The sequence below is a fragment of the Heterocephalus glaber genome, unplaced genomic scaffold (assembly GCF_053883595.1).
Source record: "Heterocephalus glaber isolate CG9 unplaced genomic scaffold, H.glaber_assembly_v1.0 deba00001608, whole genome shotgun sequence".
Taxonomy (NCBI): Eukaryota; Metazoa; Chordata; class Mammalia; order Rodentia; family Bathyergidae; genus Heterocephalus; species Heterocephalus glaber.
In genome coordinates, this window is record NW_028258379.1 from 16,282,591 (window position 1) to 16,296,199 (window position 13,609).

General features: G+C 39.3%; 1 protein-coding gene across 9 annotated transcripts in view; it reads left to right on the forward strand.

Annotated features, from left to right (window-relative positions):
• Positions 1 to 13,609, forward strand: part of Gpatch2l (G-patch domain containing 2 like) — a 139,948-nt gene that overhangs the window by 30,300 nt on the left and 96,039 nt on the right. For 7 of the 9 annotated variants that reach the window (XR_015445056.1, XR_015445055.1, XR_015445052.1 and 4 more), the window contains exon 9: positions 7,930 to 8,024. Coding sequence is in view for 4 of the 9 variants with exons in the window: in XM_004837150.4 (XP_004837207.1) it covers positions 7,930 to 8,024 (95 nt within the window). In the remaining 5 variants the exon portion in view is untranslated. Of the gene's footprint in view, positions 1 to 7,030; positions 7,190 to 7,929; positions 8,025 to 13,609 lie in introns of those variants that run through there. The other 2 variants (XR_015445054.1, XR_015445053.1) reach the window with 1 other exon arrangement.

Here is a 13,609-nt window from a genome sequence, read left to right on the forward strand (position 1 = left end):
AATATGTAGCCAAGGTTAAGAACTGTTGCCCTAAGTGCATATGGTTTTATGACTGGTGCTTTGTAATTTGCTTAACAGGGACGCCCGCTTCATAATTGAAATGAGCTCTCTGCTTTGGTCTTGTGACAGGGTTCCCCATGGGAGGTAGACCTCTGAACTTCTCTTGGCTTTGGAGAAGGTGCAGCAGATGAAGAAGAGTTAGTGTGTAGCACAATGCCCAGCATACAGTTATTGATAATGGGGAAGGATAGAGGTTTGTAGGGTGGATGTATAGATAGGTGGATGTACACACAGTTGGGTGTTTGGATGAAAAAAATCAATTGTTCTGTTGTTCTGGGTGCTAGCATTAGGATTTGCTCTTGAAATAGCAATAGTTGGTGTTAAGAATTGCTGCTGCTCAAACAGCAGATGGTGTGATTGGTGTTCTGATAGAGGCAGTGGTATTGTTGTGAAGTGCACAGTCACAAATTTGTAACAAGACTAGAGCTGCATGCAGCTTTTCCCAATATGAGAGATTGATTGATCGTGAAGGATAGCTTTTCTTCTGTTATTACCTATAGGAAACGATAACTAGAACTAGAACTTAACAATTACTATATCTCTCTGTGTGGTGCACAGGTTACAAGTTGTCATTGTATAGTGCTTCATGGCAGTTTGACGTTTTCTCTAACTTCCATGACCTTTCCTCTGTTTTGGGTGGTGATTTGGTGGTGCACCCACCATTTCCATTTATTCTTTCTTGTGAAATAGCAAAGTGCCTGTTTGATATCTTCTTGTCAAATAAGTCAGTTCTTTTATAAATAGCCCGATTTTCATTTAAGAAATTTTACTTTTTGTTCCAGTCAGGACAGCAGACACCAGTCTGGTATGCAATTATTCTACATATTTTTTAATGAGAAATTTCATAGCTTCTACTCTTTTCTTCATTTTCCACAGACATTGGCAGAGGCAATATGGGATTAAGAGCATGGATATTAATATGAGGCAGACCCAAGTAAGAATCTTGGCTTTTCCTGGGCAAATGACCTGACCTCCCTATTCCTCAGTTTCTTTATGTTTGAAATGGAAATATTAGCACTTTTCTTATTGGACTAGTAGGGATCAAGATGAAGTAATATATGTAAATGTTTAACATCCCAATAGCTAATATTATTTTTCTTATGTACCTACTTCCTCAGGATAATTGCAGATTTAAGAACTTTTGAGTTAGCTTTGAGAGTCATTTGCTGATTTCCTTACATGGCCTCAAAAAGATTTTAGGAGGAGGCGTTTGGACAGTGTTTGGGTGTAAAAGAGAGAGACCTTCCTGCCCATTAGAGAGTTGAAGTAAGGTAGGCCAAGCTCATTGTAATTCATTTTATCTGTTCACAAGCGTTATGATCTGCACATCAGAGTTGTGTGCCCAGCTGGCTGTGCCATTTGACAAGGAGTTTCAAAGAGCAAGAAGAAGACTCAATTCATGCTATTAATTTTGACCTTTGGAGCCATAATAAACAGCCTCAGGTTTTACCCCAGGGCTTGGGAGAAGGAACCTTTTGTTAGTCCTCTCTGTGCTGGGAATGCGCAGTGGCTCTTGCCCACCCTTTAGTGCCTTAGTTTCAGCCCGGTGTGTGAGGAAATGTCTCTGCTGTAATGTTGTCCATAGGGCTGCCCATGCCTATTGGAACCTCCTCTTGTATAGTACACAGGCCTTGAGTCATTTGTCCTGTGTTGGAGAGTCTTGTTTACAGCAGCTCTCAGCTGGCTGGCACCTTACTGCCCTATCTGGAGTGATAAAAGCATTTCCTCCTTCTTTTTCCATTGTAACATACCCATCTTTCCACCTGATAGGAAACAATTCTGGTCCTGTGGATGCCATGAAACCGCTTCATGATGTCCTACCTTGTCCTGGCAGAGGGAAGTAGATTAGGGAGGATTTTCAGCTGCTGGTGAGCAGTTTATCACAGAGTGCTGAGGGTTAGATCTGAGTGAAAGCCATTAGAGGAATTGTGAGGATCTCTTTCTACTAGACAAGTGAACTCTGTTCCCTGTGGTAATTGTGAAGTGGTTTCTCTCCCTAGCTACTCCTAGTGTCATTGGTGGGGGCTTTTCCCACGTGCAAATCTGTGAAAGCCTACTGAGTGTGTAATAAATGTCAGTTAGCACTGAAGATAGAATTGCATAAGTGACGGTCTCTCTGCTTCCCTAGATTTTATCCTATTTCCCCTCCTTTTACCCCTGCATTTGACTTGTTCTTTCATTACAGCTCAGTGCCTCCTTACTAGTTCTCAGCTTATGAATAGGCCTTCCTACCATGTCACTGTGTGCTCCTAGGGGCAAGGTCTTGGCTTGGCCATCGTGTAACTGCCGTCTCCACATTCAGCACAGTGTTCATAAGTTTTTGTTAAAAATAATTGAAGTGAATAGATTAGTAATTAAGGAGAATAATTGGAATATATGATGTATAAGACCTTTGGTCCTTAGAAACATCAATTTTTCCCCTGATGTTATTTATATGTGGTGAAGAAAAAGTATAGCAAAGAAATACCTCTTACATCAAAATTTATTTTTATTTCATACCAAAAAATGAACTTTTCCATGGCTTTTAAGAGTCAGTGATTTTGAAGTATTCTGTAGCTTGGCATTGGTGGATAAAGACTGCTTTAGCTCCTTAAGAGTGACTCTCAACATCTTTGTTCTAAACTAAAAGCAGTTATTTCAGTTTCCTTTTGCCAGCATTGATTCTATTACGCACGCATGCATGCATGTATTTCTCAAAGTAATTTTTTTCCCTAAAAGTACATTCCTGCCCCAGGGACATGGTAATCTGTCCAGTTTCCTAAGTAACACTGCAGTTTGAACAACTTACCTGTTCTTTCAGTTCCCGGTAATAAAAAACAAAGTAGAAATGCTGCGTTTATTTGTAGATTGTAAAAAATACTCTTTCAATGAATTGTTAATCTTTAGCATTCACCTTCACACTTAATGACAAGGATTTAGTGACTGTTTCTATAAGAATTTTTTTTTAAAGTATTGTTTTTAATGTCCATCCCTCTTCCTACCCCTCCTTTCTGGCAAATGCTGCCACAGTGGGAGAATATGACCCTTACAGGGGGGTGCTGATCCTGGCACTGGTGCCAGCAAAGCAGCGCACGCCCCAAGCTATTGCTGGCTGGAATACAGGTTTTCCCGAGGCCTCCGTCGGGTGAAATGAAACAAGTGGAGCCTGTCTTTTCTTTAGGTTAATGGCTCATACAGTGGGGAACAGTATTTTTACCTAAATTTATATTCTTGTAGTCATTCTGTTACTCTTTAGGCTAAGTATTTAGACCTCTGTTATCAAAGAGGTTGGCTTTGGGAATTTGGTAGATTTTTTTAACTCAGTAATTTCCAGTAAGTGGCACTTAGAATTATCTGGGGGCAAATTCCAACATAAACATATTACAGATTCTGCTTCCACTCCTAGCCTACTAAATCAGGGTCTTGGTGGGGCCTGGGTATTTTGTAAAAAGCTCCTTTTATGATTCTGGTAATCATTTGCACTCTAGGGAAGAATGAAGTTTTTTTGGTTTTTTGTTTTATTTTGGTACTGGGGATTGAACTTGGGTCCTTGCATTTGCAAGGCTAGAATGAAGTTTTGCTTTGGTAGCAGCATTAGCTTAACTTCTGCTTAGCCCCGTTCTGTACTCTGAGTCAAATTCTTGAAAGATACATGGTTTGCAACAGGAACAACTATGCTGCTCTTGCAAAAGCATTCTGAAAGTCTGTTTAAATCTTCTCCTTTTTTTCACTGCAGGGAGAGGTCCCGTGTTAGAGAAGGCTTGACTCTTTCCCTGTCCTTTGTCACCTCGCTTGTGTGCTGTCCCTTTTCACTTCCAGTTTGTGAGAGTAGGTACCAAGAATGCCACAGTAAAATAAGGCACATTAAATAAGTAACACATTAAAAAGAAAGGAAGGCAGGTGATTGAATGCCCCTAAGTGAAAAGTGGAGAGGAAATCAACCTTTTTATTTTTCTCTCCCTTCCTTAATTTTTTATTAAGCAGTGATGAAATGAGATTATTTGAGGATAAACAAAAAACTGAAACTGTCTCTTGGATAGAAGTGGAGGCTGCAGCAGTTGCCCACCCACATGCTGAGTTTCTCCAGAATAACACCAGGGGCCCTTCCAGCCCTACACATTGTTCTTTGCTTCCCAACCAGACTCATCCTAATGTCCTCAGTGGGCTCTGCAGCATGGCTGGTTCCATTTCTGATCTCTTTTACACCCTCTTGCTCCAAGCACCCCACCCTCCTTCTTACTTCCCCCAGGCTTGTTTTAGGTCCTCTTCCTTCTTTGTTCTCTAAGGTTCTTCCCAAGCACGTAGATCCCTCACATTGCAAAATGGACTTTTCTCAAGTTGTAAACTCTACTAGTGTTCACTTAAAACTAAGAAAGAAGAAAAATGTCTTACTGTCCTTCTGTAACAGTTTCCTTCCCTCCCAAAATATTGACTAGGTATGACGTAGACGGAAAAAAATATCGCTTGTGTATTTAGCCTGAAGATGTAGTGTTGCTCTGCCTCCTGTGAAATAGCTCTCCAGTCTGGAGATGAGTCTGAAGAGAAGTGTTCTGAGGGAGAAGGCATGTTTCAGCTGAGTGTTTGAAATGAACATGGCTTCCCTTTATTGCTGACTCAGCTTCTCCGTTATTTGTATTTTGTAACCAGAAAAGCTGTGCAGCTACAGATGGACTAAGTTAGGAGATCATTAAGGCGGAGATTGTCTGTTCATTTGTTCCTGTATCCTCAGTGCCTAGGACAGTGCTTGCCGCAGTGTAGCTGCTCAGTAAAAACTTAGTGAGCAGAGGCCAGGGATTTAGCTCAGTGGTGCTGCCGCCTGCCTCACAAGCACAAGGTCCCGAGTTCGATCCCCAGTACCAAAAAAACCCAAAACTTAGTGAGCAGTAAAATAACAAACTGCTGACTAGGAAGGAAGCAGTACACATAAAAATAACGTACTTTTATAACTTTATCAGCTTTATTACTTGGTTTCCTCAGGAGCGTGCAGTTTTTTCCTGTATTGTAACTAGAGGGACTTACAAAATCTGAGGGATTTTGAGTGTTCAAGGCAACCACTGGAAGTGGGAATGGCATAGTAGCAGTAGAACATTCAGAGAGAAGTCACAGGCTGGAAGCCTAGCAGGCAGGGGTCCTTTAGTGTAGGGAAGGTTGATCCTGAGGTGCTTAGTGTTACTGTTCAGGGAAGGAATGGGGACTGGAGAACCATCACCTAGAGCAGCAGGGAAGTGTGGGGGCCACCTGAGCCATTAAGTCCGAAGAACCCTCTAAGAATGTTGCACAATGTGGTACAGTATGAGGGCCTGTGTGCGTAATGGTAGTATACTTGCTTCATTTTAGTAAAATAAACATGCATTTTAAAAAATACATTTCAGTTAAAGATGACCACATGTAAACACTTTGGTACATTAATAGTTTTATCTTTTATTAAAAATATGTCTTTCCTTGAAAGTTTGAGATAAGTGTTAGTGACTAGATCCATAAAGAAGTTGGTAAAGTGGACCGTTAACCGTGTTACTGATATTACTCAAACATACAAAGCTGTGGAAATGAAGGATGAGGTATAAGGCAATGCTTACTTGGTTCAGGCCAAGTTGATACTTTGTGAATTCATATTTTAGTATCCTTTTGAGTACTTTCCACTTCTCATTTTGCATCTGTCTTATAAAACTCAGCATGTTTAAACAATGATCTTGAAAAACAATGTTTTTTACTTAATTTTTTTATTGAAGGATAATAGGCACACAAAGAAATGTACACTATGAATTGTCACAAAGTCAAGCCAAGTTATCAGCATCTAGATGAAGACAGTGAACATTACCAGAAAGAACCGTAGAATCCTGGCATCTCTTCAGTCACGGGCCCTTTTCCCATGCACCCCACTACCCTGACAGTCTAATAACATAGTTTAGTTTAAAGCAGTGATATTACCAGTTCTCTGAAAAATTTTGGAGATACCTTTAGTGAGTTTAAGAGAAAGAGGAAAGAATCATGAACACAAACCATTAACCGTTTGTTTCCCTTTCTAAAGTACTTGTGGCTAGCCATGATTAAATTAGGTCGAAGTGCCTGAGCAGTTTAGTTTGTGTTTGCATCCCCATGTACTCGAGGACCTTGTTTTTGGAAAAGATAGAAGCTATGTATTTTATATTTGGCTCTCTTCTGATGAGGAAAACAATTCTGTAGTTTTGGCCTGGCTTGGCCATTTGATTTTTTTTTTTTTTTTTTTTTTTTTTTTTGTACTGGGGATCGAACTCAGGTCCTTGTGCTTGCAAGGCAGGCGCCGGAACCACTGAGCTAAATCCCCGGCCCTGATTTTTAAATTTTTCATCTTTGCCAGTTCTAGTCAACATAGACCTGCTGAGAAACAGTTCTGTGCCTTGTGCTGAGGTTGGTAGATTGGAAAATGCTGAAAAAAGTGTAGATATGGTTCCTCTTCTCAGGATCTCTATTCTTAATCTCAAAGAGATTAAGGAAACAGATATGTATGAGGGGTAGTTGAAAACATGGTGTGTGTTAAATTTTAAAAAATTTATTACAGTAAAAGACACATTGTCATTAATCTCCCTCAGAATATTCCCTGTCACTTTGAGCATACTTGTCCTATCATTCTTGCCATCTGACTCAGTTCTGGAAGTCTTTTATGGGTGTCTGTGAAGTGTAATCAAACATATAGTGGATGCTACTGCTGAGTGCCATTCAACAGAAAGGCAGGCTCATAAAAACATTAGTGTGTCCTCATCCATCTTAATCACTGGATCTGGCACGATGTAACTTCCGGCTCTTCCCCAAAGTCAAAATGACCGTGAAAGGTAAATTTTTTTTTTTTATACTGGGGATTGAACTCAGGACCTTGTGCCTTTGAGGCAGGCATGGTGCCACTGAGCTAAATCCCCGGCTCAGGTAAACATTTTAAATTGGTTCAGGACACCAAGACATTCACAACAGTGTCATTCACCGTTTATTTTTTGTTTTTGTCTTTTTTTGGTACCAGGGATCGAACTCAGGTCCTTGCACTTGCACAGCAGCCGGTGAAACCACTGAGCTAAATTCCTGGCCCTGTTCACCGTATTTTTGATTATACTTTGTACATCACTTAAAGAATGATCCATGCTAGATAAGGCCCCAGTGTCCAAGAAAAGCTTTATGTAAGGTGAGATTCAGCTTGGTCTTTGTTTTTTGGGGGGTTTTTTTTGGTGCCGGGGATTGAACTTGGGTCCTTGCACTTGTGCAGCAAGCGGCAAAACCACTTAGCTAAATCCCCAGCTCAGCTTGGTCTTTGGTCTTTAATCAGAGGCAGGGTCTGTGAGATAGGAGGAAGTGGGAAACTAAAATAGCAGACCAACTATTTCAGTTTTAAGTCCATTGTTAGAGAATTTTATATGTATTTTTAACTTTTGGAGTTGAATATTCAGGTAAGAAAGCACTGGTGGCACATAATTTGTATTTTTAAAAGTCACAAAAGCCAAATTTATTTAACTTGTGAGATAGATAGTATTAAAATCTAGATATATAGGGGAAAAAGGGTTAACCTATTAAAATTCTGTGTAAATACATCTGTTCATGCAGCATTAAACTTTTCAATATATTATCACTTGAGTGGGAGTAGGTATTTCATTAGTGAGTTTAGAACAATTGCAGTTATAGTTTTCATGAAAAATAATTGTACAAAAATCAGCACATGATGAAACACGTATTTATTGAAGTTAAGCTTAAATGTCTGCTACTCTGAGATCAGGTAAAAAGTTTAGAGAGGGTGTGTAACAGGTAAAGAGTGACTTTGGGTTAATTCTGAATAATCTTGTGCCAGAACTGTCAGAGGATGGTGTACTGAACATAATGCCTTACATATGAATAGCACAAATGTGAAACTGTCTTTTCTCGTTTCTACAGACAGGCAAATGCACACTGGGGAGCCCCATGCTCACGTGACATCAAGAGGAAACGGAAGCCGGTGGCCACGGCATCTGTGTCCAGCCCCAGTGCAGGTGATTATATCAGCTGCCATTTATTGAGCACCTAGTGTGTGTGTCAGGCACTAAATTGTGTGTCTTCTGTGCTCTTTGTTGGTAACTTAGATTGTTTTAGTCCCATTTTACAGAGGAAAACCAAGACAGTAAAAAGTAATTTGCCCAGTTTTCTCTGACCCTAAAGTCTATGGATTTTTACTGTCGTGTGGCCTTCTAGAGTTTATGGTGGGTTTTTTTTTTTTTTTTTTGGTACTTGGGACCTTGCGCTTGCGAGGCAGGTGGCGGCACCACTGAGCTAAATCCCCGGCCTGGCCTTCTAGCATTTGAAACCTTTTATTCTGCCATCGACAGTCTCCATTCAACTGAGCTTTTGTTCTGGCACAGACAGAAAATTAGGTTCATGTTAATGAAAATATAATTGGCAGTTTGGTCGACAGTCAGGGATTCATGTGGGCTCATTTGGTTTCTCACTTAAGGTACAGTGCTATACATTCCCACTGGTTTTATGTGTAGGACAGTGATAGTATGTTTAGAAGAGTGGTTGTGAAATTTCTGATTAAAAGCAAGTTTTCAGCTGAGGGTAGTGGCACACACCTATAATCCTAGCACTCAGGAGGCTGGGGGATCACTGTGAGTTTGAGACCTGGGCTACATAGTGAGCTCAAGGCCAGCCTGAACTACATAGCGAGTCTGTGTCTCAAAAATCCAAAATAAATAAATACAATTTTTCATCTTAAAACTTTTTATTTGTCTTTCTGTGAAAAATGAATTACCAGTTGGTATAAGGTAAATTAGTGGTTGTCTTTGGTAGGAGGGTAGTGATCAAGAGGACACAAAAAACCTGGGGTAGTGGAAATGATCTGTCTCATGAGCCAGGCAGGGGTTACATGGGTGTTTATATGTATATTCTTTAGCTGCACACTTAAAACTTACATATTTACTGCATGTGTGCGATCAAGAATGTTGGATATGGAGTATACCATAGATTCTTTTTTTTTTTTTTTTTTGTGGTACCGGGGATCGAGGCAGGTGGCGGAATCACTGAGCTAAATCCCTGGCCCTGGTACCAGGGATCGAACTCAGAACCTTGTGCTTTCGAGGCAGGCAGTGGCACCACTGAGCTAAAACCCCAGCCCCTAACATAGATTCTTTGCCCTTAGAAGACAATAATTGGTTGAGTGTACCTAATCTAAAAAGAAAATCTGAAATGCTACAAAATCTGAAATTTTTGAAAATTTCACACTTTATTTCATATGATGGGTTGCAGTTAAAACACAGGCACGGTAAAAATTTTGTATAAAATGACCTTTAGGCTAATGGTGTTTATGAAACATAAGTGAATTTTGTGTTTAAACTTGGGTCCCATCCCTAACATGTATTTGAAAATACTAAAAAATACAAAAAAATACAAAGCTTGAAACACTTCTAGACCAAAGCATTTGGGATACGAGGTACTCAGTCTGTGCTATATATTATATAGGTCAGAGCGGTTGATAGCTGAGTAGAGAGTAAATCTCAGGCAAATACGGAACTGTACCCCTTACCTTTACTTACTAAATTTCAGCATTTGGAGAATTCAACCTCTTTGAGCTTCTCTTTGGGGTGACTGCTTGATGATTCATACTGGATAATCTTAATCACAGCTCTGAGGATTATCATAAATGTTTATGGTGCTTTTCACATGACTAGGCCCTGAGCTGAATGCATTATTTCACTTAATCGGTGCAACAGCTTTGTAAGATAAATTCTGTCTTTATTCCCATGGTTACATGAGAAAACTGAAGCATAAATCACTTCCTGTCATTGCATGTTGATAAAGTGCAGAAAAGGGTCAAGCTCAGACCAGTTTTTCTGATTCTAGCGTTGCCCTCTTGGACCCTGTAGGTGTTCTGTCTTTGTGTACAATGGAATTCCAAACTGGGACCCTGCTTGAAAACTCAGGTCCTCATCCAGTGTATGGTATTTGAAACAGTAAAATGAATCTCTCCTCTTACCACCCGCCCCCCATGTCTTTTACTTCTTTGTAACAAAAGAACCATTTAGAAGAGTTTAAATTGTTTATCCCATATTCACATAGAGAAATGCATGGGGGGAGTTAACTCATTTATGCTGAAGGTTGTAATTTTTTGAATTTTTTGCATGAAACTAATGGATGTTACTAAGGAAAAAATCAAGGAATAAGAATATGAAGAGAAAATTTTTATTGTGTTGCATTGTTATTTGCCATTCCAAAAATGGAACACTAGGCATAAAAGGATTAAATTAGACTTCCGTTAAACATTTCAGCCACTCAGCCCAACTCCTCTCCTCTCACTTGTTGACTAGTCCCTGCTTCACTGAGCATTTTTGTTTTTTTCTGCCCACAACCTGAGTGCCCCATGGAGGTGAAGGACATAGCCGGAGCCTGCACCATCAGTCAGTAGAACAAATGGGCTTGCTCTGCCTAACATCGGGCCATCTCGAATTCCACCTCTTTTATAGAAATGAGTGATGAAGAGAGGTGCGTCCCGCTTTGCCGCTGTATTAATACACATCAGGGGCCAGCTCCTGGCACTAAATCACGCTACTGCATACATCTGTTATCGGACTCTTCACCAGTGTGATGAACAAGACTGCAGATAGAGGCTTCCTTGTGTCATTCTTTATAGGATTTTCCTAAAAGAATAAATAGCTTAGATCTCTGCCAACACTCTCCCCTGTCACTGTGATGAATTCAGCTTCTTTCTTAAGCATGCAGCCACAAATCTTCCCTTTCTCCTCTCCCCCACCGGGAGAAAGTTTTTAGTTGAAATTGACTGAATTTAAAGATATTAATAAGGCTAGAGAGGTGAAGAGCAGGAAGGAATGGCATGTCTTCCTTGTCTTTTTGTTGTAATAGTGAAGGGAAAAAAAATCCTTTCATAGGGTCACTGAGTGGCACTTTTCTTCTTAAGACTTTATGAAATGCAGGTGTCTTATGTACAGTGCCACACCCTGGATCTTAGTGGTTAAGTGTGCAGACCTGCTTCTGAGGTTTTACCCAGGGGAGGGATTTCCCAGCAAGTCTGTTTCATGTTGTCATGGGCTAGGTGTATATTCTCTTAAAGAGTGTACTTGGAAAAGAAAAAAATGATGATTTTCTCTAAAATTTGAGGCTAACTCGCTGTAAGAAACTTAAAGAACTCAGATGAAAACCAAATGTCATTTCCTTGAATTGATTTTCTTAGAGTGATAGATCAGTGCCATTGACATGCAAATTCTAGTCCTTCAAAAAGTAAACACAGGGTTTTAATAAAGGAGAATTGATCAGAGATTCTGTTCAGAGCCAGGGGTATTTAGGCTACTCCAGAAGCCTCTTCTGACCTTCCTCTCCCTGGAATAGGGTATGTGCCCTGAGAACTTCATTCAAAGGGTATTTAGGAGTTCATTGCTTAACTAGTTGTGTCAGATTCCAAATACCCAGACAGTGATACTAGGGCTGCATTCAGAAGGGCAGAAATTTTTATCTTTTGCTCATTATTACTCCCTCAACATCTAAAAGAATACCTAGTTCATATAAAAGCCTCAGTAGATGTTTGTTTGAATAAAGTAGTAGTCTCTTAAAGTTGAAATAGTTGTTTTTGATACTATTCTAGTGCCATGGTAAATATTGAATGTTTGTAAAAGAATATTTATAGCAGATCTGCAAGTATGGAGAAAACAAGAGAGCTAATATCCATGTACTCGTTACCCTCTTTAAGAAAAATGACATTAACTTTAAAACTTTTGTCCCACTCTCCTCAGAAGGAATAGTTATCCTTATGTTTTTATTGTTTATCTTTTTTGTGTTTTTTAAGTAGTTTTAACAGACATATGTATCTCTAGGCAATATGTTGTCTAGTTTTGCATATTTCTGAACCTTGTGTAAAAGACTCAAACTGTACATCATACTTTATAAGTTTCACTGAGTTTGTTCTTGAGGTTCATTCATGTTTTGTTCTGCCAAAATTCATTCATTTTATCTGCCATATATACTGTATTCCATTGTGTGAAGATGACATCCCTTCACATACACTACAATCAGATATTGTTAACGGGCATTTGGATTGTATCCTGCTTTATGCTTTTGTGAAAAATACTGTATTCTTCTCTTAGAGAACAAGTGCAGATGTTCTAGGCCATCTCACACTTGTTAGGATGGCTGTGTCAAAAAGCAGAACATCAGGAGTCAGCAAAGATGTGATTGGAACCCTTGTGCATTTCTTATGAGAATGTAAAACAGTACATCACTATAGAAAACAATATGATGATTCCTCAAAAAATTAAATATCAAACTACTGTATGATCTAGCAATTCTGCTTCTAGGTGTGTACGCCAAAGAATTAAAAGCAAAAATTTAAATACAGTTATATACCCACATTCATAGCAGCAGATTATTCGTAGTGGTCAGAAGGTGGATAGCCAGGCATGGTGGCACACGCCTATAGTCCCAGCACTATGGCGGCTGAGGGACGAGGGTCACAAGCTTGAGCCCAGCCTGTGCAATTTAGTGACTTAATAAAACCCTGCCTCAGAATAAAAAAGGGCTGGGGATGTAGCTCAGGGAGAATGCCCAGAGTTCTATTTCCAGTATCGCCCCCCCCCAAATAGAAACAACCCAGATGTTCCTTGCCAGATGAATAGATAAACCAAATGTGGTATTTACACATAATGGAATATTATTCAGCCTGAAAACCTTCACTGTACAGGAAGCTGTTACAACATGGATAAAGACATAAGTGAAAAAAGCCAGGTACAAAAGGACAAATATCATATGATTCCACTTTCGTGAGCTACCTGCAATAGTCAAATTCATAAAAGCAGAAAGGAAGGGCACTTAGCAGGATTGGAGAGGGAGACATGCAATTGCTTAGTGGGAACAGAGTTTCTATTTGAGATAGTGAAAACTTTCTGGTGATAGATGGTGGTGATGGCTATAACAATAGCGTGAATGTATGTAATGCTACTGAACTGTGCACTTAAAAATAGTAAATCTTATGTACAGTGTATATGTCACCAGAATAAAAGTAACACATACACACATACATGCACACACATACACAAATACCTATTTTTTGAGGGTAGAGTTTGTCACTAAGGTTTGGTAACCATGCAGTAAGGATAGGTACAGTTTTGTGAAGTCTGTTTTCAGTTAAATATGAATATGTATTTATGAATCTTGGTGAGTGTATGAGAAAGAGACAAATTTGAGTTGTCAAAAGTATTTCTTGCTGCTGTGATTGATATTCCAAAACATTTAAAAGCCTTTTCAGTCAAGAAACCCTGTATCTGTGCTGTAAAGTTAATAACTTTCAAGATTTTGTATGTTACCCCTCAGTAAGGCATTCACATTTGAATATATATGTGATGCCAATGTAAATATGAAGTAAATATGAAGCCAATGTAAAAATGAAGTACTTTTCATTGAGGAATAATAAAGTACTGGTCATGACTCACTAAGTTGATTTTGTGACCCATGATTTGAAAATTACTGGTCTAGGTTGCATTCCTAGGAGAAGAAATACTCTGTAACGGGAGAAAATCTAAACTTTACTATATTTGCTATATTTTAATGTATATTCATTTTCAGTGGAGTGAAGAGAGAG